Source organism: Tenrec ecaudatus, chromosome 12 (assembly GCF_050624435.1).
Source record: "Tenrec ecaudatus isolate mTenEca1 chromosome 12, mTenEca1.hap1, whole genome shotgun sequence".
NCBI classification, from domain to species: Eukaryota; Metazoa; Chordata; class Mammalia; order Afrosoricida; family Tenrecidae; genus Tenrec; species Tenrec ecaudatus.
The window spans coordinates 30,701,366-30,724,322 of record NC_134541.1 but is presented as its reverse complement, the minus strand read 5'-3'; the positions used below and the strand labels follow the sequence as shown (position 1 = coordinate 30,724,322).

The window sequence follows — 22,957 nt, the reverse complement described above, 5'->3', positions numbered from 1 at the left end:
TGTCCTATGGGGTCACTATGAGTGAGGATGGCCGTGAGTGAGGGTCTTTGTGCATTGTACATGTAAATTTGAGGTGACCCTTGAAAACAGTGAAAGAAGCCAGTCATCAAAGACCACACAATGTATGACACCGTTTAGATGAAATTTCCAGAACAAGCAAATCTACATGGACAGAGGGTGTCAGACCAATGGCTTCCCAGTGCTCGTGTGAAAACGAGGGCAGCGGCTGATGGTCTGGGGCTGCAGGTGGAAGTGATGAAAATGTCCAAAAGTGGACTGTGACAACCCTCCGTAGGAGGTCATGATGGGAAGCAAAATGCGTCCACCAGCAGTCACCCAGGTCCTCTAGCCCAGCGGTTCTCAATCTGGGGGTCACGACCCCTTTGGAGGTCGAACAACCCTTTCACAGGGGTCACCGGATTCATAACAGTAGTAAAATGACAGTGATGAAGTAGCAACGAAAATAATATTCTGGGTGGGAGTCACCGCCACATGAGGACCTGTATGAAAGCGTTGCGGCACAAGGAAGGTTGAGAACCGCTGGTCTAGCCACATATGCTACGAAGACGCTTCCCCGGGAGAACTGACAACCCGGAGCCCCGTACATCGGAAGCGACAAGAGCTGGAGGAATGCCATCTCACTGTTGCGCAACGTCACAGCACCAGGCTTGCGGATCCATCCGGTCCACTAAATGCTGTAGAAATAGTAAAAACCGTAGCTTGGAAACACAGCTTTCAAGAAGAAACTGAACTTATCCAACATGGAGGTCCAAAATAATCACTGACAGTAGCTACTGTGTGTTATCAGACAAAAGGATTATCTTCCCAGTCAAGGACTTCCAAAATGACAAGTGAGAAATTTCACATTATGCAACTTTAATGGAGTATTATGTAAAAAAAGAAAGAACATTTAGATAGACATTCACCTAGACCAGTGGTTCTCAACCTTCCTAAGGCCGCGACCCTTTCATACAGTTCCTCATGTGGTGGTGACCCCCCAACCATAAAACTATTTTCATTGCTACTTCATCACTGTCATTTTGCTACTGTTATGAATCGGGCAACCCCTGTGAAAGGGTCATTCGATCCCCAAAAGGGTCACGACCCACAGGTTGAGAACCACTGACCTATACTAATTTAGGTCTCTGGGTCAGCTTCTCCACAAGCTCACCTAATTGTTTCTATACTTTATACTTGTTCAAGAATATACTTTTAAATGTTAGCCTACCAATTTACTCTGGATTAGCAAGGATCACCGGTATTGAACTATTGAAAGAACACAATGCCTGGTAAACTTCTTCAGAGGTTTCCTGTAATTTCACTTTTCTTCTGGTTTCTGTTCGAGAAGGAGAGAATTTAATCAAGCAGAATTGCTGCTCTTGGAAGTGATTTTTCTGAAATTAGATAAATATCCGTGAGATAAGGACTCCATTTGGGGTTTTCATTCACAGAGTCTCTAGGACACAGCTGGCTTAATAAGCCCATACCACTCTAAAGCATAAAAACAAAGACCAGGTGGGAGTGGGGGACTCTTTGATACTGGGCACTGAGATTACAAAAGATTATTCTTTGTAACTGGTGTGTGTGGGGGGGGGGGTATGCCAATGGGTATAAAATGGAAAATAAACTAAGAGACCAAAATGAATACAGCATAGGAACAAACGTTTGACTAGACATTACAGGTTGTTGTTGTTTCTATTTTGAAGGCTGTTTTAAAGATCCTCTTTTACAAAATAATAATTTATAAATTATCAAGGGTTCAGGGGGGGCAGGAGGGAGTGCAGAGGGAGGGGAAAAATAAGGAGCTGATACCAAGGGCTCAAGTAGAAAGCAGGTGTTTTGAGAATGATGATGGCAACATGTGTACAGGTGTGCTTGACACAATTGATGTATGGATGGATGGTGATAAGAGTTGTATGAGTCCCTAATAAAATAATAATAATTTTAAAAATCCTCTTTGGTTTGTTTTACCAGTTGGATGTGATCGTGTATGCAAACCTTGGTGCCCATAAACTTTCTCAGAAAGCCTCAGAACATCAACTTGAGTGCCTAACTTACGAAGTTTGTGAAAAACATTAAGATCTTCTTGAACCCAGAGTATGTGTTGTGAAAGTAAAGCCTTTAGAAATAAGAATAAAGCTTTAAACTTCAATTGATAGTGGTGATGGTTGCCCAGTTCTGCGAGTACAGTAAAAACCCAGTGGATTGTACATTTCAAATGGATGGCATGTCTAAGTCAAGTCTATCTCCACAATGGTTTTTTTTTAGACTAAACTTTTTTTTTCTCCACAGAATTCTTCAAGAAAAAAAAAGTCAATTCTAGAAATGCTTCTGTCTCCCATTCCCCAGCCAAATAACAGGAGCTCAAAGGATTCTGTCCTCCTTCCAGGAGTCTCAGGCCCGCCATACGTCCAGGTGAGTGTGGGCCACTCATGGTTGCCAGCCGGACATCTCCCAAGTCCACAATCTCAGCATGGCAGGCGTGTCCAGGGAGGTAGCACTCCCCTTTCATTTTTTGGGGGGAGGGGTGTCCAGAGCCCTCCTAGTCCTCATCTAATGAAATTTCCCTGTTTACTAGACAATATATACTCATAGTACAAGATTCAGAAGGTGATAAAGGCTCCTTTCTTCCCATTGTGACCAGTTTCCTGGGCAGATATAAGCATCGTGTGTACAGTATCTGTTTTATCTTCTCCCTCTTTCGAACACAGAAGGTGGTCGACGCCACCTGTACCTCTGTGATTTCTTCCACACGCCGTGGGGATCTTAGCAAGGGTCCATGATTGACACTTGGATCCAGGTAGCTTCCTCAGGAGCTTTTTACAGCGGCTGAGTATTTCCTTCCTCATGTGGCTCCAACTCACTGTCACTCCAGCCCACTCCTTCTCAGTGCACGTCTGCAGACAGTAGACCTGGCCCTGGGAATTTCCGGGCCGGAACTCTTGATGGGAACAGGAAAATCTACTCTTTCACTCACAGAACAGTGGGTTCAAACTTCTGATCTTGGGGTACTGGGCAGCTCACTACCCCACCAGGGCTTCCTCCTCCCTCCCTCTTGTGGATATAATGTTTTATCAACCCCGCACCACCCCCTCTCCGCCCAGTAATGGATCCAGGTTGCTTCTCAGGGGCTGCTGGTCCATTGCATGCATCACCTCCCGCAGGATTTGAGGAGATCAAATCCTAGGGCTAGGTCCCTGCAGGTTTCATCAATGGCTCCTGAGTTCCCAGGGCCACATGGTATTTCAGAGTTTATTCAGCCGTTCTCCTGCAGGAGGACATGCAGGCTGTTCCCCGTGGTTTGAGTTTACAATCCCAGCTGCTGAGCGCACCTTGGATTGGATACCCTGCCCAGGCCCCTTTGGCAATCTGTTAGTCACTGTGGACGCCCCTCCCAGAAAAATACATCCTATTCACCCAGCTTTGAAGCCCACCCAGGAGACTCCCCGGTTCAGAAGCAGTGATCTCCACCAACCTCTGTCATTGTTCTAATGGAGAAGCACGAGGTCTGAGGTAGGGAGGCGCATCCGTTGGGTCAGGGTAACCCAGAGAGTCGGTGCCGTGAGTCAGCTCACAACCTTCCTTGGCTCAAAACCATCCCATGGCTCCTGTCCCATCCAGAGTGGAGGGAAGGAAGAAGATGGGGTTAGCGCCCAGGAAGCTAAAAGAAGACTGGAGGACAGGAACCTGCAGGCTCCAAGCCCGGCACTGCCACCCATGCACGTACTTGCTGGGGAACCAACGACCCATCCAGGGCCCTGCTGTTGGAGGTGACACCTCTGATTCTGCACAGGGTTGGCTGTGAGGATTCAGGGAGATCCTAGTTTAAAGCCTTGGTAAAAGCTTACTAAGGCTCAACTAGCTTTGCTGGGGATGAGGCTGACAGCGAGCTATGACTTCAGAAGGGAAGGGCTGGGTTGGCTGCCACCAGAGATGTCTCTAGCCCCTGACCTCAGGGTCCCTCTCCTCAGTTGTCCCCGCTGGTGACCACACCGCCCTGCCCTCACCTTTCTCGCAGCCCCTCCTCCCCGGGGGGTGGCAGGGAAGCGAGCTGGCTTTTCCCAGGCTCCACCCCCACTCCCTGGAACATCTGGCCAGGAACATCTGCCCGCCGCCTTTGTCTTCGGACCCCGATCCGGCCTCGCACCCATCTGCTGCCGCCCCCGGCCCCCCAGCCCCCGCCCCATCTGTGCGCGGGTCCCCCGGGGCGGCTCCCGGCGCCCCCCGCCCCCGCCCGCCGGGCTCCGTTCCCACGGGTCGAGCGCGGGAAGCAGAGGCTGTCCATCTGCCGCGGGCAGGGGCGGGCGGAGCCCCTAGCTCAGGAATGCTTTTCAGGCGAGTAAGGACCCCCGAACAAAGCCCGGGTTCCGGGGCCTCTCCCACCCGGCTGGGCCCAAAGTCACAGCCCGAGGCTGCAGGGGCAAAGGGCGGCATTGTCGCTCTTCCTGGCTCCCCGCTGAAGGAGCCCCTTGGCCAACCTGCCCTCTCCGACTTCCTCCTCCAAAACTGAACACTCAGGGGTGTCCCTGCGCACCCCTCCATCTCAGCCCACTAAGCCTTTCCCCCCCACCCCCCGACGGTCCCTATGCCTGGATGCCCCTTTGTGCTTTCCAGCTTGATATTTTGTGCGCTTTAAAAATCAGGGATCGCATAAATCTTTCGCCTTTTACTAAAAATCATGGAGACATAAGCGATTCGGGTTACAAATACCACACCTGGCCACCCAGAGCGAACACGTCCGAGCTGCTGGCTGTTTGCGGGCGCCCTGCTCACAGACTGCACAGAGTACCACTTAGAGACTTGAGCGAACCTTTTCCTTTTGGCCAAAGCCCCTGGATCTTCTCCGAGCCTCCCACCACCCCCACTCCCGCTGGGATACACACTATCACTGCTTGGATTTGGGTGTGCTCTCTTCCAGGCCCTGTTTGGTTTCGTGCCTTACACCTTTGCTACAGATCAGTGTATTCATTCATGAACGATGGAGAGTGCAGGTTTGTGTGCTTGGGGACAAAATGCACACCTTTAAAAGAAATGCATCCTGTGTTGGGGCAGACGATGCGTTGGCCTCGTTCATTCCAATGAAATATGGTCGCTTGCACCACACCAATTCTGTTAGTTTGTCCCTGTGGTTTGACAGGTCAGAGAGTTCTCAATGTACTGTCCTTGGACACACAGCGGCCACATTCTTGCCTGGTCCTTCTGCAGCTGGTGTGCAGGACTTTCAGGGGACGGCCTGTGGGAGGGAATTACTAGGTCAGAGGATGGTCCAATGTTCATTTTGGCTCAATATTGCCAAATTAAGCTCCTAAGTAACCATACCAGTTTACCCACCCCTCCACCGTGGATGGAAGTTTCTGCTTTGCCCACATCCTCTCCAACCTATCATAGTATTAGACTTCAAGGGTTTTTGCAGGTTACTGAGAGTCTCCTGCATACATCTCCTCCACCTCTCCATCCCCCCTCCTAAGGTGAGAAAGCTTGGGGAGCAGGAGCCTGTGCCCTGCCCTTCCTGGTCCAGGATGATGGCCTCTTCCTGCAGGAAGACTTCCCTTCCGCAGTCTTCCCCTGGGGCCACTTCTCTCACAGGGCCGTGTGCCCTGGTCATAGCACCAGAACTCCACTCAGGAGTCACTGCCCGATTACCTTAATCCCTTTCCCTCCCCAGGCTGAACTCCCCAGGCTCAGACCAACTTGGCTGGGAGCACAAAGGTACCACGGATAGTGTTAGAGAGGACTGCCTTCACCCAGAGTAAGGGGCTCCTCTTTGTAAATGAGTTCAAAATGCCTTGGGCTGGCAGCCACCCACATGTAGCATCCCTGGGTCCCCAGAACGCAGAGTCAGCACTAGGAACAGTGAGGCTGCTGTGTTTAGGTTCATTGAGTTGGCCCCAGCTAACAGGTCATGCCCTGGGTTTCCGTGTCTTGTACATATGATTCGAATTTTTCTCAGCAGCACCTAACAACACCAATACAGGCAGCCAAGGGTCTGAGAGCCTAGAGGCACTTCCTGTTCCTCTTCAGCACCCCCTTGGAGTGCTTGGCACAAAGTAGGTGGGGCAGTACTTGTTTATGGGACTTTGCTGCTATTTCATCCACCTAAAGCTCTGTAATTCGGGGCTGGAACAGCGACTTAGTTATTTACAGAGAGCTCAGGAGTCCTGGTGGTGGTTGTGCATTAGGCTGCTAACTGCAAGGTCAGCAGTTTGAAACCAGCAGTTGGCTCCTCAGACAAAGACCGGACTTTCTCCTCCTGTAGGCAGCTACTGTCTTAAAAACCCACCGGGTCAGTCCTACCCTGTCCGATAGGGTCTCTATTCATCAGCATCCAGGCAGTGAGTGTGGTTTTTTTTTTTTAGTTTGAGGCTGGTGGCACAATGGTTAAGTGCTCAGCTACTTATGGAAAAGTTAGTGGTTCGATCCAACCAGCTGCTCCACCGGAGAAAAGGCCTGGCGATGGGCTCCCGTAAAGACTTTAGAAACCAACAACAACCCACTGTTATTGAGGTAGTTCCAACTCACGGAGACCCTGCACTGGGTTTCTGAGGATATACATCTTTTTTTTTTTTTTTTTTGAGGATATACATCTTTATGGGAGCAGACAGCTTCATCATTCTCCTGCAGAGCAGCTGGTGGGTTTGAACCACCAACCTTGCGATTAGCAACCCAACACTTACCCAACAAGGCCTCCAGGGCTCCTGAAAGAATCCATAAAGAGTTTTAAAAAAATCAACTCACTGCCACCTTTCAATTTTGACTCATAGCGACTCTACGGCCATTCCAGTCTAGAGAATCCCATGGGGCAGTTCTGCTTTGACCCATGAGGGTCCAGATGTGCTCTGAGGGCAATGATCTCACAACTTTGAACCAGCACCTTCTGGGCTGCTTAGGAAAGGCTAGAGGTTCAAGTCCATACAGTGTGCCAGGCTGTGTGGCGGGGGCGTGGGAAAGAGTGCAGACCGAGAGGAGGCACTGGTGGAGGAACCAAAAGGGCACACGTGCATGCCTAGGAGAGGTCCCACCCTCTGACCTGAAAGAGAGAGGCCTGTCCTCAGTCTGTGCCATTTAGCCCCTCCGATCCCCACTGGGCAGGGAACATTGGTCAATCTTTTTTTTTAAGTAGGTAATTTTAAAAAAATCATTTTATTGTGGCTCATACAACTCTTATCACAATCCATATATACATCAATTGTGTCAAGCACATTTGTACATTCATTGCCATCATAATTCTCAAAATCATTTGCTCTCCACTTAAGTCCCTGGCATCAGCTCCTCATTTTTAAAATCATTTTATTGGGGGCTCATACAACTCTTATCACAATCCATACATACACCCATTGTGTCAAGCACATTTGTACATTTGTTGCCATCATCGTTCTCAAAACATTTGCTTTCTCTTTGAGCCCTTGGTATCAGGAATCAGCTCCTCATTTTTCTCCCCCCCCCACCCCACCTTCCTCATGAACCCTTGATAATTTATAAATTATTATTATTTTGTTATGTCTTACACTGTCCAATGTCTCCCTTCACTCAGTTTTAGGCTGTCCACCCCCCAGGGAGGGGGTTATATATAGATCCTTGTAATCAGTTCCCCCTTTCTTCCCCTTACCCTCTGGTATCTCGCTACTCTCATTATTGGTCCTGACGGGTTTATCTGTACTGGATTCCCTGTGTTTCCAGTTCTTATCTGTACCCATGTACAGTCTCTGGTCTGGCCAGATTTGTAAGGTAGAATTGGGATCATGAGAGTGGGGAGGTGGGGGAAGCATTAAAGAACTAGAGGAAAGTTGTATATTTCATTGTTGCTATATTGCACCCTGACTTGCTCGTCTCCTCCCGGAGACCCTTCTGTAAGGGGATGTCCAGTTGTCTACAAATGGGCTTTGGGTCTCCACTCCGCACTCCCACTCATTCACCATGAAAAGATTTTTTGTTCTGTTGATGCCTGATACCTGATCCCATCGACACCTCATGATCACAACAGGTTGGTTGCCTTGTCCATGTGGGCTTTGTTGCTGCTGAGCTAGATGGCCGCTTGTTTATCTTCAAGCTTTTAAGACCCCAGATGAAGTATCTTTTGATAGCTGGGCACCATCAGCTTTCTTCCCCACATTTCCTTATGCACCCGCTTTGTCTTCAGTGATCGTGTCAGGAAGGTGAGCATCATGGAATGCCAGGTTAATAGAACAAAGTGTTCTTGTATTGAGGGAGTACTTAAGTAGAGGCCCAACGTCCATCTGCTACCTTAATACTAAACAAATCTATAAATATATGCACATAGATCTATTTCCCCATCGTCATATATAAATAGATTTATATATGTACATACCTGTATTTAGACCTCTATAAATGCCCTTTTACTTTCCTCTTGTCCCACTATCATGCTCAGCCTTCATTTGGGTTTCAGTAATTCTTCTTGGTGACATTGTCCTTGATCAAGCCCTACCAGGCCTCCTACACCCTCCTCACCATTGATTTTGGATCACTTGTTGTTCCCTTGTCCCTGAGTTTGTAAACATCCACTGCTTTTCCCCCTCCTCCCCCTCTCCCACGTCCCCCTACCCCCACCCCAACCTTAGGTCCAGTTGTTTTCTCCTCCAGATTGTTTATCCGCCTATCTTATCTAGATAGACCTGCAGAGATAGTAGTATGCACAAAAAGCCATACAAAGCAAAACAAAGCAACAAAAGAAAACAAAATGACAAAAAAATACAAAAATCCTGTAAATAATTCAAGGTCTGTTTGTTGACCTTTAGGAGTGTTTTCCGGTTGAATCTGATGGGATGCCATACCCAGGCCCCAAAGTCTATTTTTGGTATTTCCTCAGCACTTCCTTACTCTGCTCCCCTTGCTATTCTGTTGCATGCCCCTAGTGTTTTGCCTCCATGTGGTAGGGTCAGATTGGGTGCAATTTCACCACTGTGTCTCCAGTGTTGTCCCCCATAGGGCTATGGGTCAGTGAGGAATGTCATGTCTCATAGTGGGGCCGGCCATATAATCCTCTCTGTGCATTGGCTGCTCTGAACAGGGATATGGTGGGCCAGGATGTGCTCCATTCTCTTCCTCCCCCTTCATTTGTTCCTGGGTGCTCTGATCAGACATGTCCCTCTCCCTGAGCTGTAGCTTCAGTGCTGTCCTCTGAAGTGAATTCTTCTGCTGGGAGGGCATTGGCAGATCTTAGTGGCTGAGTTCATGGCCATGTGTGATGTAATGTTGCTGGTGCCTAGTGTCCATGCTCAGTTTGACCTTCACCTGTGTCTAAGTAACTTTGGTCTGTGCATGCCCCTCTTTGGATGCTCCCCATGGGTGTCTGATGTGTGCCTGATTTATTTCCAACCCCTTTATTGTGGCATGCCATTTAATTTTTGTTTTCTGTAGACATTTGGGGAGGTAACCCCCTTTACCTCTAATCTTCCTCCCTGTCAATTCTACTCTGCCCTAAGGGTGACTATGAGTCAGGAAGGGCTCACTGGCAGTCGCTTTGGAGAATATGACCCAGCTCCTTGAATCTTCCCAGAGATGGAGACCCCTGGGGAAATGGAGACAAGAAAATGTGACCTGCCTTCACACAGCGCTGAGCTGTGGAACCTGGAAACCAACTGGGGACTCTTCAGCCCTCTGCAAATCCTCTCTGTGGTTTCTCAGGAGCCACCCCCTTTATTCCTTAAGTGTTGCTAGGATATGTACACTTCCTTTTCACGAGCAGCTCACCGCTCCTGCATTAGCAGAAGAGAGGATAATGCTTCAAAAAAGATGTGAGAAGAGATTTTCGTGAGTCATAAGATTTGAGAAGTGTGGACCTGCCTGCGGCCTGAGGTCAGGGTGCTGCAGCTGGAGGTGCCGCCCCCTGGTGACGGGATGCTCAGGATTGGGATGAGCCAAGCCCTGAAAGAAAGGCCTTCAGCCTGTTCCCAGGTTCAGGGCCCCTGGGGCAGGAGGGAGTAGCCAGGTGTGCATCAGGCAGGTGAGTCAGGTAAATTGAAAGTGTGGGTGGGGCGACTCAGAGTGGGGTGGGGGCTGCTTTTGGTGGGGGGTGGGGCAGGGTAGTCTCTGGATCTCCCATCCATCTCCCAGGAGCTATGGAGAAATCAAAGCTCCTTACCTAGAGGCCTCTTGTCCTGAAGTCCCTGCCTCTCGCCTCTTGTCCTGGGAGGAGGGGGAGGGGGCAGCTGGCAGCAGGGACTTGGCATGATTTGGTCAGGGGTGTGGCTGGCCCAGCTGGGGTGTTCTGTCTTCACCAGAGGCCAAGGTCAGAGCAGCTGCAGGGCCTCCACCAGACTCTTGGTCCCCTAAAGAGCCCCTGGGTGGGCTTGAGAGGTCAGGGTTCTGGGCTGTGTGTCTGTGGGACTCTGGGTTGTGTATCTGTGGGACTAGGGATGGGGCTCTGTAGGAGGTGGGTTGTCTAAATCTAAACAGACTTTGGAGGAGTGGGAGGCAGGCTGGAGTTTTTGAACCCATGGGCAGTGGGTGTCTGCTGCGAGTGTGCAGAGAAAACTGGTTGTGTCCCATTATCTCTAAGTTGTGGCCACTGTGTCAGCATCTTGCCCCAGCAGGTGTCTGGGTGTAAGCAGCGCTGAGCCAGGGGCAGGGTGTGCTGTGTTTGGTGAGCGCATGAGTGTTACCGGGTAGAGTGTACGTCCCTGGGTGTTGTTTGCTGGTTCCTGCATGGTGGCCGAGGTCTCCTTCTTGTTGTGGGTGGACTGATGGTGCAGATCTGGGGTTCGGTGTTGGTTGTGTGCATTGAAGTCAGTGTGTTGACTGTGTGTGTGGATGGGATGTGCGCTGGGACCTGCTGCCCTGTTGGCTGTGTGTGTTCACACGTGGCTGTCAGTTGGCTCTGATTTTTGTGTCGCTGGGTCAGTTGGATGTATGGGAGCTTTGTTGGCAGTGTGGATCCCGCCATGTGTGCATCTATCGCTGTGTGTTGTTGCCTTGCAGGTGGAGTGGCCGCCCCAAGTGCCTGTGGCCAGAGCTCTTGGGGCATGGACTCTGCCCCTCCTTTGGCCCCTGTGGACAGCAGCGGCCCATTGTGAGGGCACAGGAAGCAACCCTCCAGCTGGATCTGCAGGGGACTCAGGGAGGAGCCCAGACTGGACGGCGACTGGGCTGTAGCCTCCGTCCATTGTTCTGAGGCTTCTCGGGAAACAGGATGGGAGGAGAAAGATGGGCCTAGGCCTGGGCCCCCACGCCCCTCAGTCAACCCAGGAGCCCAGCACAGATGCTGGGATGGCAGGCCAGCAAGAGTTCTCATTTTGCCGATGGGGAAACTGACGTCCATCCCGGGAAAGCAACTTGGCAGAGGTTTGACAGCCTGTGAGGAGCAGACTTGCAGTCCTGGCCCCTCTCTGAGCTCCTCCACCTCTCTCTGAGCCCTTCTCCCCTCTCTTAGCCCCTCCCCCTCTCTTAGCCCCTCCCCCTCTCTTAGCCCCTCCCCCCTGCTGGGCTCAGGAGTTGGGAGGATGAGATACTGGAAGCAGGCAAGGCTATCTCTTTTGGCTTTCATTTCTGAACATTTACCCTGGTTATACCTTGGCTTCTAACCACAAGGTCAGCAGTTCAAAACCACCAGAGAACGTCGAGGCTTTCCACTCTTTGTAAAGAGTTATAGTCTCAGAAACCCACGGGGGCAGTCCTACCCTGTCCTATAGGGTCCCCGCTATGGGTCAGAATCAACTCGATGGCAGTGAGTTCGTTTGGGGTGTAGGTACTGAGGTCTCATAACTCTGTGCCTTAAGCTCACATTTGTCCCATGTGGCACATGGGACACTGAAGCCAGTAAGGCAGAAAAGGAATGAATTCAACAGCTCTTCTTCTGAATCGTGCTATTTCTTCTACTACTCTGACATTGGGCAAGTCGCTTACTGTCTCTGGGCCAGGCCTGTGGTCAGCGCTAGAGTCACAATAGTAAGCAAGAGAGGTGATTCCTGCCCTTCCAGAAGGCATCGCGTGGGAGACAGACAAGGTCTGATCATTCAACTGGCAAGACATTCACCAAATAATTCAGACCAGAGGTGGGTGTGACAAAGTAAGTGGCCAAGGTCTGAGAAGGTCTCCAAAAAGGTCACAGCTGGCCATCTGGCCAAGGTCTAGAATGTAGATAAGTGTTCTAGGTGAGGGAGGAGCCAGGCAAAGGCCCTGAGGCAGAACTATGCTGTTTAGTAACAGGCCAAGCGCAGGTGAAGGAAAGGGAGAGAGGGAGGAGCTGGCGGTGCAGTTGACGGTGGGCAGGGGCCACCAGCGAGGGGAGGACCTTGGAGATGATTCTGTGTGCAGCGTGCTGGCCGGGCCAAGAGCAGGCTGGGCCCTGCAGTGCTGGGGGGCAAGAGTGTGCAAGGGGAGGTGTTTGCGGGCTCCAGTTACAAGGAGGAAGGAGGGGACGGCCAGAGCCAAAGGTCTCTCCCCCGCAGCTCCCGCGGCCCCAGCCCAGAGGCGCCGGCCTGGCGGCTGGAAGACCGCTCTGCGGGCACATCTGGGGAACAGCTGCCGGCCCAGGGCCAGAGAAGGTCACGTGGCGTGGGGGGGCGGGGCGGGGAGCGGGAGTGAACAAGGCCAAGACTGGGCAGTGGAGCCGTGCCGGACATGAACACGCCCTGACAAGGATGTACCCTGTGGTGTGCACACAAGCCCTTCACCCCCGCCCCACACAGCCACTGCTGCAGAAGCCAGACTGCCTGGGTTCAAGGCCACCTACCTCCCAGCTGTCTGATGAGCTAGGGAGGGAAGTCACTAAATGTGTCTGGCCTCAGTTATAAAAGAAATATAACAGTACTTACTTCATGGTGCCTCTCCTCCACGCCGTCTCTCTTTCCGCAAATGTTTACTGAGCCTCTGGTGGGGCTGGACCTGGGTTACCGTGCCGAACAAGGTGGCTGTGGCCTCTGGTCCCTGACACACACCTTTCAAGTTCATACTTGGAGGCCTGCCTAACAGAGTAAGCACTTAAAGTGAACCTTTTGCCTGGAGCCCTGGGGGCAGAAAAACAGTGAGAAGGTGTCCCCAGGTGCTGCAGTCCCACCTGTCTGCTCTCATGCACTGCCGTCAAATCCAGTCCAATTCAGAGGACAGAGTGGGACTGTCCCCACGGGGTTTCGAGACTGTAACTCTTTACAGCAGTGGAAAGCCTCCGCTTTCTCCCGGTTGGCCTGGCTATTTCCTTCCGTAAATTATCCTACGAAGGAGGAGGGGCATCAGCTCTGGCTTATAGGAAAGGAAACTGAGGCACAGCGTGTCAGTAGTTGAGCCAAGATTTAAAGGGGTAAAGGGGCCAGCCCCATCTCTCTGGCCCCAGCAGCCGCTGCATCTGTGAAGTGGGCATTAATGTCGTACAGCTGTGGCCAGTTCAGGAGCAGCTGGGAAAACCCCACAGGTACGCAGGTGAAAAGAGCGTCCTAAGAGATTGTCCGGGGTAGACGTTTTTGTTTGTTTGGGTTTTGTTTTTAGGATGTTTGTTTAAGGAGCCCCTCCAACTTCCTGGGCATCAAAAGGAGGGATCTGTTTTCCTGGGCAGGCAAAAAATGCTCACCCTACTGGCACTACAAGGAGAGGGCTGGGCACGTGCCCCGTTGGCAACACCTACAGGCTGTCTTTAGTTAAACTCTTTGTCAGGCCTTAAACATGTGCGAGATAAAAACCAGCGCCTGGGAGTCCAAAACAGTTCTGCATAGAAATAAGGCCAACCTGTTCCCACAGGCTTGAGATGGGGAGGTGGGGTGCTGGGGGCGGGGACGGGCGTGTCTTATTTCACTTGGGAAGTTTGAAGGGACCATAAGACAGGGAATTTCTTTTCCCGGAGTCTTGTCAGCTCACGCACACCCTCCTCCAATTCACTAAAAACTTCTGGAAGGTAAAACTACAGCACATTGGGTCCTTCTGGCCCGGACTCCAACAGTTTGCCCACTATCTTTGTGAGCACCTACTAGGTGCCGAGGTTCTTCCATGTTCCCAGTGAGGAAGCAGAGGCTCAGAGAGGTGGAAGGTTTTGCTTCAGGTTGTACAGCATTTGATGAGTCCTGAGCAGCCAGACCCCCAGGCCCAGCTCTTTCCAGGAGTTCATAAGCAATGGTTCCTCCCCACACAGTCAGAGCTTTGTTTGCCCAGCGCCCATGCCTACCACACACATGACTGCAGGCATTCATCTTCGTGCCTGTCCCACACACAGTGCCTAGAGGAATAACTCCTAAAACCGAGCCCGCCCGCGGAGAGCGTTGCCTCTCTGTGACCCGGGCACCAAACCTGACAAGAAGTGAATGCTCACAGAGGCTTGATAAACAATCTCAGCCTCTCACCATGTGGGACTCGATTTGTCTCTCGACTTGCTCTCTCCCTGGTATGTCTGTCTGCAAAGCGTCCTTGGCTGTCTGTCTCATCCCAACAAGCAATCAAGTCCCTAGGGTGGTCTGATAAAAACACGGAGCTGGCTGTTTCTTAGGGGAGTAGTAGATGAAGCTTTCTACTGCCATGAAGAGTGATAGTCTGAGAAACTATATGTATGTAGGGTCACTATCAATCAGAATCGCCTCCATGGCAGTGAGTTTGGTTTTTCTGGTTTTCAAGTGGTATATGAATAAACTTCTGTATAAAAAGATATTAGATTTAAATGTAAAGCCCCAAAAACAGGTGAAGCTCTTTGTGATCAGGAATTGGGCAAAGATTTCTTTGCAACAACAAAAGGCTAAGTCCATAAAGACTGATCAATTGAGATCATCAAAGTGAAAAACTTCTGCTTTTTGTTAAGGCGAACGAAAAGACTGGGTACAGACTAGGAAAAAATGTGTATTTTTAATCAGATCTCCGATAAAGTTCTTCTATTCAGAAGATGTCAAAAAGTCTCCAAAATGCAAAAAGCAGCAGCCATCTAATGATGAAAGTGGGCAAAAGATGGAGCGGTTCCGTACTGCTCCAGCATGGTGGTCACACAGGCCCACACGTGATAAAATGACATCAGACTGGGTATCCAGTGGCCAGCCACCAAGTCGATTCTGACTCATGGCGACCCCCTGTGTGACAGAAGAGAACCGGGCTCCCTACGTGTTCCTTTTCAAAATAGTGGCTTTGTTGTGTGTGCAGCAAAGTTGACACAGCAAGCTAGGTCCTCCTTTAATTAACAATCTGTGCAACATTAGTTACAGTTTTCAAAACCTGTCAACACTCCCTGTTGTTGCACTCAGGTTGTTCCATTCCCAGTACTCTAGTTTTCCCGCCCCACCCCCTTTTCTTCTCATTTTGCCTTAGATTCACTGTTGATCTCATCTTGGCCTCAGGTGTTGTTGCTTTTAGATCCCATGGAGTCCGTTCAGACACACAGCGGCCCTACATACAACGGAGCGAAATACTGCCTGGTCCGGTCCTGTACCCGCCTCACAGTTGTGCGATGCATGTGCCTATGGGTGCAGCTTTGGCCTGATTGAGATGGCTTTGAAATGAAGCTCCACGCCCTTGGATCAATTCAAACGCAGACTCACTGCCAGAGGGCCAATTCTGATAGGGTAGAACTGCCCCTGTGGGTTTCAAAGACTGGAACTCTTCATGGGAATAGAAAGCCTCCTCTTCTCCCACAGAGCGCCAGGTGGTTTCAAACTGCTGATCTGATGCGTAGCAGCCCAGTGCATAAGCCACTCCGCCACCAGGGCTGTCCACACTCGTGGATCATTGATTTTATGTCCCATTCTGTTATTTCACTACAAGGTGACCTCAGAGGACAGTTTCTATTTAAGGATTAAAGAGTATCTCAGGGAGTCCCAACTGGTCCAGTAATGTGAACTTCTTAAAGGCTTTGAGTCCTGCTCTGTACCTTTCTACCATCTGCCAGTGTCTGTCTCTTGTGGCCCCCAGTGGAATGGTCGCTCATGGCGGCCGGCACCACTCTGTGATTCTGATGTTCCACAATGTTTTCATGGCTGCTCTTTCGGCAGTAGCTCACCAAGCATTTCTTCTGAGGCACCTCTGGTGTACTTGAACCTCTAACCTTTCACCTAGCAGCTAAGCATGGTCACCATTTGTATTACCCAGAGACACCAAAGTTCAGGAAACACCTGGGGACCCAGTCATCCCATAAAGTTTTCGAAGCCCCTTTGTACATGCCATTTATTCTATATCAACTAGACCTGCTAGAGCAGCGGTTCTCAACCTGTGGGTCGCAACCCTTTGGAGGTTGAACGACCCTTTTACAGGGGTCGCCTGATTCATAACAGTAGTAAAGTGACCATTATAAAGTAGCAACAAAAATAATGTTATGGTTGGGGGGGGGTTCACCACAATGTGAGGAACTGTATTAAAGGGCTGCGGCATTAGGAAGGTTGAGAACCACTGTTGTAGAGTTTGGGGTGTTTTTTTTTAAGCAAGAATGTGAAGATGCAAATGAAATTCTTATCCCACATCACTCTCCTTTCCACTCCCAACCCTCTTTCCAGCTGTCACCCCTGTTAGTAATTTGGCAATTACCCTCCACTTGTATTTTTTTAAAATCATTTCATTGGGGGCTCTTACAGCTCTTATCACAAACCATGCATGTATCCATTGTGTCAAGCACATTTGTACATTTGTTGCCAGCATCATTTTCAAAACATTTTCTTTCTGAGTGAGCCCTTGGTATCAGCTCCTCTTTTCCCCCCTCCCACCTTGTTTCTTCTTCTTTGCCTCCTCCTAGACATTTTTTTGAGGTGCAGGTGACATACAAGGGCATGCATAAAAACATGTAAGACAATGAATTCAAACAAATGCATCTCAACACCAAACTCACTGCCTTGAGTCAATTTTAACCAATAGTGACCCTATCCGGAGGAGAGGCCAATGGCTCCTGGGTGTTTCCAAGACAGCCACTTTTTATTGGTGTGAAAAGCCTCTTCTTCCTCCAGAGGAGCAACTGGTGGTCCCAAACTGCTGACCTGGCAGTTAGCAGCCCAATGTGTAACCAATACACCACCAGGGCTCAAACTACCACACCTCCACAAACTACCAAACTACCACACCTCATCATGACCTGGAACATTTCCATCACTTCCTAAAGTCACCTTCACTCTCCTTCACCACAGCAACTCCCACCTTCCACGCCCAGAGGCAGCCGCCATTCTGACTGCTGTCACCCATCATTCCTCTGTCCCACTCCAGAAGGTGAAGGTCCTCCAAGAGGAGGCCCACCCCCAAAGTCACTGCTGCATTGGGGTCCTTATCTGCACCCTAATTCTCTCGTCATTTAAACTTTCAATTCCACACACGCTTTTTAGCATCTAAGAGGCTCTACTGTGTGCCCCCCCCCACCCCCTGCTCCCATCCCAGTCTCTTTTTACAAACAGTAGGCTGTAGGCATCTCTCCAAGCCACACTTCCCAGCTGAGACACAGCTATGCACAACACTGGTATTCCATTCAGAGTTGACCAGTGTGACCTGAATTTAGGTGTCTAGCTTCCTCTCTTGCAACTAGAACCACCAGGAACCTCCTTGAGCGCCCATCTTTGGGGCTGCCTTTGGTGGTTTCTCTGGAATCTATTAAAAGAAGTAGAATCTCTGGGTGAATTCATCCGCCTTGGTAATTCATTAATATTCTCATTTCCTCTAGCAGGACCAGGGTCCTTCCAAATCCTTCCCAGTTCTTTTGCACCGCAAACTGTTTGTCACCCCCATGAAAGGGTGGAAAAACAGGCCTGTGGCGGTGGGGGAGTTTGAGGTGGAGTGTGATAAGGGAGTGTGTGTAGGGGGTGCAGCTCATTCACCAATGATGGTTCTCTCCTTTGAAACTGGTCTCAAGGTTCCTGTGGTGGAGTCCCTGGGTAGTGCAAATGGCTGCGTAGGGTACTCAGCCGCTAGTCTGAAGGTTGCAGATTTGAGGCTTCCCAGAGGCTCAGAAGAAAGGCCTGCCGATCAATCTCCTCCTGTCAAATCAGCCTTTGAAGACCTGGCACACACAGGTTGCCAGGAGATGGAATATCCTCTAGACAGCAACTGGTTTTACTGGTTTGAGGTTGAGGTAGGGGCTGGGTTATTTATTCTCTCTCCCAAACTACTGTGGGAAAATAGAACCTGCTAACATCCAGCGTATTCATTCCTTGGGGTACAGCAGGAGGGGGGGTTAAACTTACTGCTATCTAGCCAGACTCATCGTGACCCTCAAAGAGGGAGTGGACCTGCCCCTTGTTCGTTTCTGAAACAGTAACACTTTATGGGAGTAAAGCCTCTCCGTTGGGGGGGGGGGATGTTCTAAAATCAATATGGTAATAATTGTATAATTCTCCCTGATATGATTGAACGATTGAACTACTGAAATGTATGCTGTGTAAATTATGTGTGAATAAGACTGTTAAAAAAAAAAGCCTCATCTTTCTCCTGAGGAGCAGCTGGTGGTTTTAAACTGCTGACCTTTCAGTTAGCAGCCCAACACATAACCACCATGCCACCAGGGCTCCTCAGCTGGGGAAGGAGGACCACAATGCCACTCTCATATGCAAGCAGGGTCGGAGTTGGAATCAGTTGGATAGCAGTGGACTTGGTTTTGATGAATGCTGTGTGGCTGTGTCTACCTGCTCAGAGTCGGTCACCTGCCTGTGGCAGGACTTGAGCTGGAGTCAGACCACCTGCCCTCCTTCAGTTACTTTCAGGGTCTTGTTGCAATAAGGGAGTCGCTGGGTGGTCCAAATAAATGTTCAGCTAACCAGAAGGGAGGTGGTAAGGAAGAAAGGCCTGACTCTAAAAAAAAAAAAAATCAGCCACCAAAAACCTTATGGTCACAGGTCTTCTCTGGCATGCATGGGGTTACCATCTGCTTGAATGGACACAACAGCCACTGGCTTGGTTTGGCTCCCACAACCTAGCCAATGCAGCTATGGCTATTTTTGAGCCTCGCTTTCCTCCAGGTAGACCAAACAACTAGACAGTTACTAGAGGCACGCACATATGGGGTGGAGTGGGGGATAGGCGGTGGGGGATTACAGGAGATCGTGAAGACCAACTCTTCACACTCAGGAAACAATCCCTTTTCGGAGTATTGTTAGCTAAGCACCTAGTAGAAGAAGATTGTTGGGCTCAGAGAGGGTCCTTAATTCACCTAGACTCACCCCGTGGTGGAACTGCTGGAATGTTACTTGGGACCCCTCATTCCAGGTCCCAGGGGGAACTTAAGAGGGGGCTCTGCAGAAACTTGCCAGGCAGCCCACATTGTGGGGCGGTGAGGTGGGGCAGGCAGCGGGGGAAGCTCGCAGGTGTGGGGTGGGGAGGTGAAATGACCCCTGCCTGGGGGCCCAGCTCCGGAGGAGCGCATTCCCAGGCCCTCGGCCCGGGGTCCTCAGGTGACGAGAAAGGGGCGGAGGGACTGGAGAGCCCAGTTTGCCGTCTCCACGGCAACCGCCCGCGCGGCGCCAGTCTGACAGCCCTCCGGGTTTTATGAATGGGTGACGTCACGGGCCTGGCGTCTAACGGTCTGAGCCGCTTGTTTAGACGCTGACACAGGCCGGCCCGGGAAACTGGGGGGAGGCTGGAGCTCCGCAGCTGCCTCGCCGTGGGAGGGAGACCCTGCTCCGAGGTCTTGGGGGGAGGGGGGCAATGGGGGGGGGGAAAGAGGTTGGAATCTTAGGCAAAAATGGAATCCGAGGACTAAAAGTGACTTGTTACTGCAGATTTAAGAGTTTTGTTTCCGCCAGGAGATGCAAATTCAAGATAGCATCCCGAAGCTGCTGCAGTCTGACTGCACTTGAGCGCTGTCTTCCACCGAGTTCAGGTCCTCAAGGCCCAGCCCCAACCCCAGACAAAGACGTTCCTGAATTGCTTCCCACCTCGAAAGAGCCGAGTAGACGCTGTTGCCCCAGGACCTCTGTCCCGCGGCATTCTCTGGGAATTGCGCAAGAAAGGCCAGCCCCCGGGGCAGGATAGGAGGGGGATTCGCTTTAAACCTCCGGTTGTTCTGGGGAGATCAGGGTCCCAGAGAAGTAATCTTCCAACGGGGTCCAGAAGCCGGGGGCCTCCCCCAATTCGTTAGACGAACTAGAGCCAGCTGTTTTTCAATCCAAGCCTCAGTTTCCCTCGTGTGTAAAATGGAGCTGGAGAAGTGAAAGAAATGAACTCATATATATATATAGGCTCTTTATCGTATCATACATATATGATATATCTTATATATATATATATATAGGCTCTTTATCGTTACCAACAATACAGGCTTGACTTGCTTCTTTGAGGGACCCAAGACAGCTTTCACCTCCGTGAAGCCACTGCCCTATCCACGAATTTAAGGCTCCGGTCCCTTTAACACGCGCGGGAGGGTGCCCTCATTTGGCAGGAGGCGGGACCCTGGAGCCGGGGGAGGCCCGCCTCCGACTTCTCATTGGCTGCTTTTGAACATGAGAAGCCCGCCCCTCGGGGGGGGGCCGCGGCGTCTGGATAAAAGCTCGGTGGTGGGGTCAAGTCTTGCATTTTACAACCTCTCCTAACTCCCGGTGAGTGGGCTTCCCTCACTTAACCCCGCTCGCTTCTCCCCGCTCGCTTCGTCCCTTCGCCAGAACCATGAAGGTCGCCAGTGCCAGCGCCACGGCTGCCGCGGGCCCCAGCTGCACGCTGAAGGCGAGCAAGACGGCGGGCGGCGCGGGCGAGGTGGTGCGCTGCCTGTCCGAGCAGAGCGTGGCCATCTCGCGCTGCGCCGGCGGCGCTGGGGGGCGGCTGCCCGCCCTGCTGGACGAGCAGCAGGTGAACGTGCTGCTCTACGACATGAACGGCTGCTACTCGCGTCTCAAGGAGCTGGTGCCCACCCTGCCGCAGAATCGCAAGGTGAGCAAGGTGGAGATCCTCCAGCACGTCATCGACTACATCTGGGACCTGCAGTTGGAGCTGGACTCGCAGTCCGCAGTCGGCGCCCCCGGAAGCCGCGGGCTGCCAGCCCGGGCCCCGCTCAGCACTCTCAACGGCGAGATCAGCGCCCTGGCGGCCGAGGTGAGCCCCCGGAGACGCTCAGCAGATGGGGTGGGGGGCGGGGAGCGCCATCGAGTGGGAGAGGGCGCCACTCTTCGTCCCGAAACCTAACGGCCTGCATGCAGGGTCCCCTGGGCGACCACCAGCCCCTGTCCCCTCCAACCCGCTCTTCTAATCGCCCCTCTCTCTCGCAGGCGGCCTGTGTCTCGGCGGACGATCGGATCTTGTGTCGCTGAAGCACGGACTCCGGGAGTGACGAAGCCCAGCCCTGGCGAAGGGCGAGAGGGAAGGTGCTCTCCGGGCCTCCCACGAGCGCCTCGCCGGAGCTGGAGAGGACGCGACTGAGACGGCGGCCCCTACGGGCCCGGGCCGGGGGACTGGAGAGCGGAAAGCCAACCTTGCTGCCTGCCCGCCAGAGACTCGGAACTTGTTGGGGGGAAAAGGGAGTGTCCTGCCCCCGTGTTTCTATTTTTTGAAAAGCAGACGTTTTAAAAAAAATGGTCACGTTTGGCGCTTCTCAGATTTCTGAGGAAATTTATTATTTGTATTGTATATTACAATGATCACCGACTGAGAATATTGTTTTACAATATTTCTGTGGGGGGTGTGTGTGTCTTTTTTTGTTATTAAACAAACTAGATGGTGGTAGAGTTGCAGTTGTTTTCTTGGGTTGGGGGGAGGGCACTGGGCTGGGGGTTGACCCCTGACCACCTTTGCAGCTGGTGCCTGGGAGGGGGTGTGAAGGGCCACATCTGGGTGGTTTCTTAAAAACTTCCGGTGTCTTAAAGGTCTTTTCTTCCCCCATGCTTAGCCATCCCCCTGCCTCCCCTTTGTCACACAATTAAATCCTATAGACCCCTAGTAGTTTTCTCAAAGTACTCATGGAGCTATCTGGGGAAGTTGTTAACATGCAGATGAGCCTGCCCAGACTCCCTTTGGAGTGGGATTGTTCAAGGAGCCGGTTTCTGTTGGAAAACTGGGTCAGTGGACCACCTGCCACCTTGCCAAGAATTAGGGAAATGGAGACCCAGGGGCTTTTTCAGAGTCACAGTCCCCAGAAGGAGGTGCTTCCTCCACAAGCCACCTCTCCCCCTCCCCCCCAGTTGCCCTGGGCTTTCCCAGCTTGTCCAAGTGGGTGAGCAAGCTGGCAGGGCCACACAGCACAGCTGCTGAGCCACCTGCTCTGGGTCCAGGCTCAGCCCCCTCACCCCAGCCTAGCTTTGCCAGCCGCTCAGGATCCTCCTCTCCCCAGGGCTCCTGTGTGGGCCCAGCCGAGGGGTGGGTAGGTAATGTCCCCAGCTCTTCTGAAGGAAAAAGTGGTTGGCAAGGTCCCATTTGCCTGGGCGCGTGCGTGCGTGCGTGCGTGCGTGTGTGTGTGTGTGTGTGTGTGAAGCATCCACCCGGTGTGCGTGTGGATGTCTGGGCCTGTGTATCACAAGGGAGCTGGCAAACACCCCTCTATGGTTGTGGCATAAGTTTATGGACAGCCTTGGGGGTGTAGATATGAGGATACTCTGGTGGGGGTACAGAGGGCATTCAGAGTGAGCCTATCTTGTGTGCTGCAGAGAACTGTGTAACCCCAGAAGTTTGGGCTTGTGTGTTGCCTAAATGCATTGTGGGCATCTCAGATCTAGCACCATGGAATCCCATATGTGGGCTTTTCTGTAGCTGCCCCCCTTGGGGGAGGGAAGAGTCAGAGGCAGCTTGTGTTCAGGCAAACCCTTGCTCAAAAGCTGGAAATAATATGGGCAAATGTTAGGCCCCGGTGACACCCAAGTATCCCTGCCATTGTCAACTTCCATTGAATTACCCGTGGGGAAACTGAGTCCTGGAGGCAAGAACTTGCTCCCCCCAGAAAGGGCAGGGACGACGACGTTTTGAAAAATACCAGAAAAAAGCAACTGAGCGCCATGAGCCTGGCCTGCCACACAGGACCTGAATGGCGTCAAAGGGCAAAGGCCAGGTGAGGACGCCCCGTTCCGTTTTACAACACGGACCAGGCACAAGGAAGGCAAGGGTCAACACTGAAAAACGCAAAGACTGGTGAACAATAACATCAGGCCCCCTCACC

General features: G+C 51.5%; 1 protein-coding gene across 1 annotated transcript; it reads left to right on the top strand.

The window, feature by feature from the left end:
• Positions 1-20,376: 20,376 nt before the first annotated feature.
• On the top strand, positions 20,377-21,531 carry ID1 (inhibitor of DNA binding 1). The gene is made up of 2 exons (XM_075563825.1): positions 20,377-20,907; positions 21,081-21,531. The coding sequence occupies exons 1-2, from the start codon at positions 20,485-20,487 to the stop codon at positions 21,120-21,122; spliced, it is 465 nt and encodes a 154-aa protein (XP_075419940.1). The 5' UTR covers positions 20,377-20,484; the 3' UTR covers positions 21,123-21,531.
• The last annotated feature ends 1,426 nt before the right edge of the window (positions 21,532-22,957 follow it).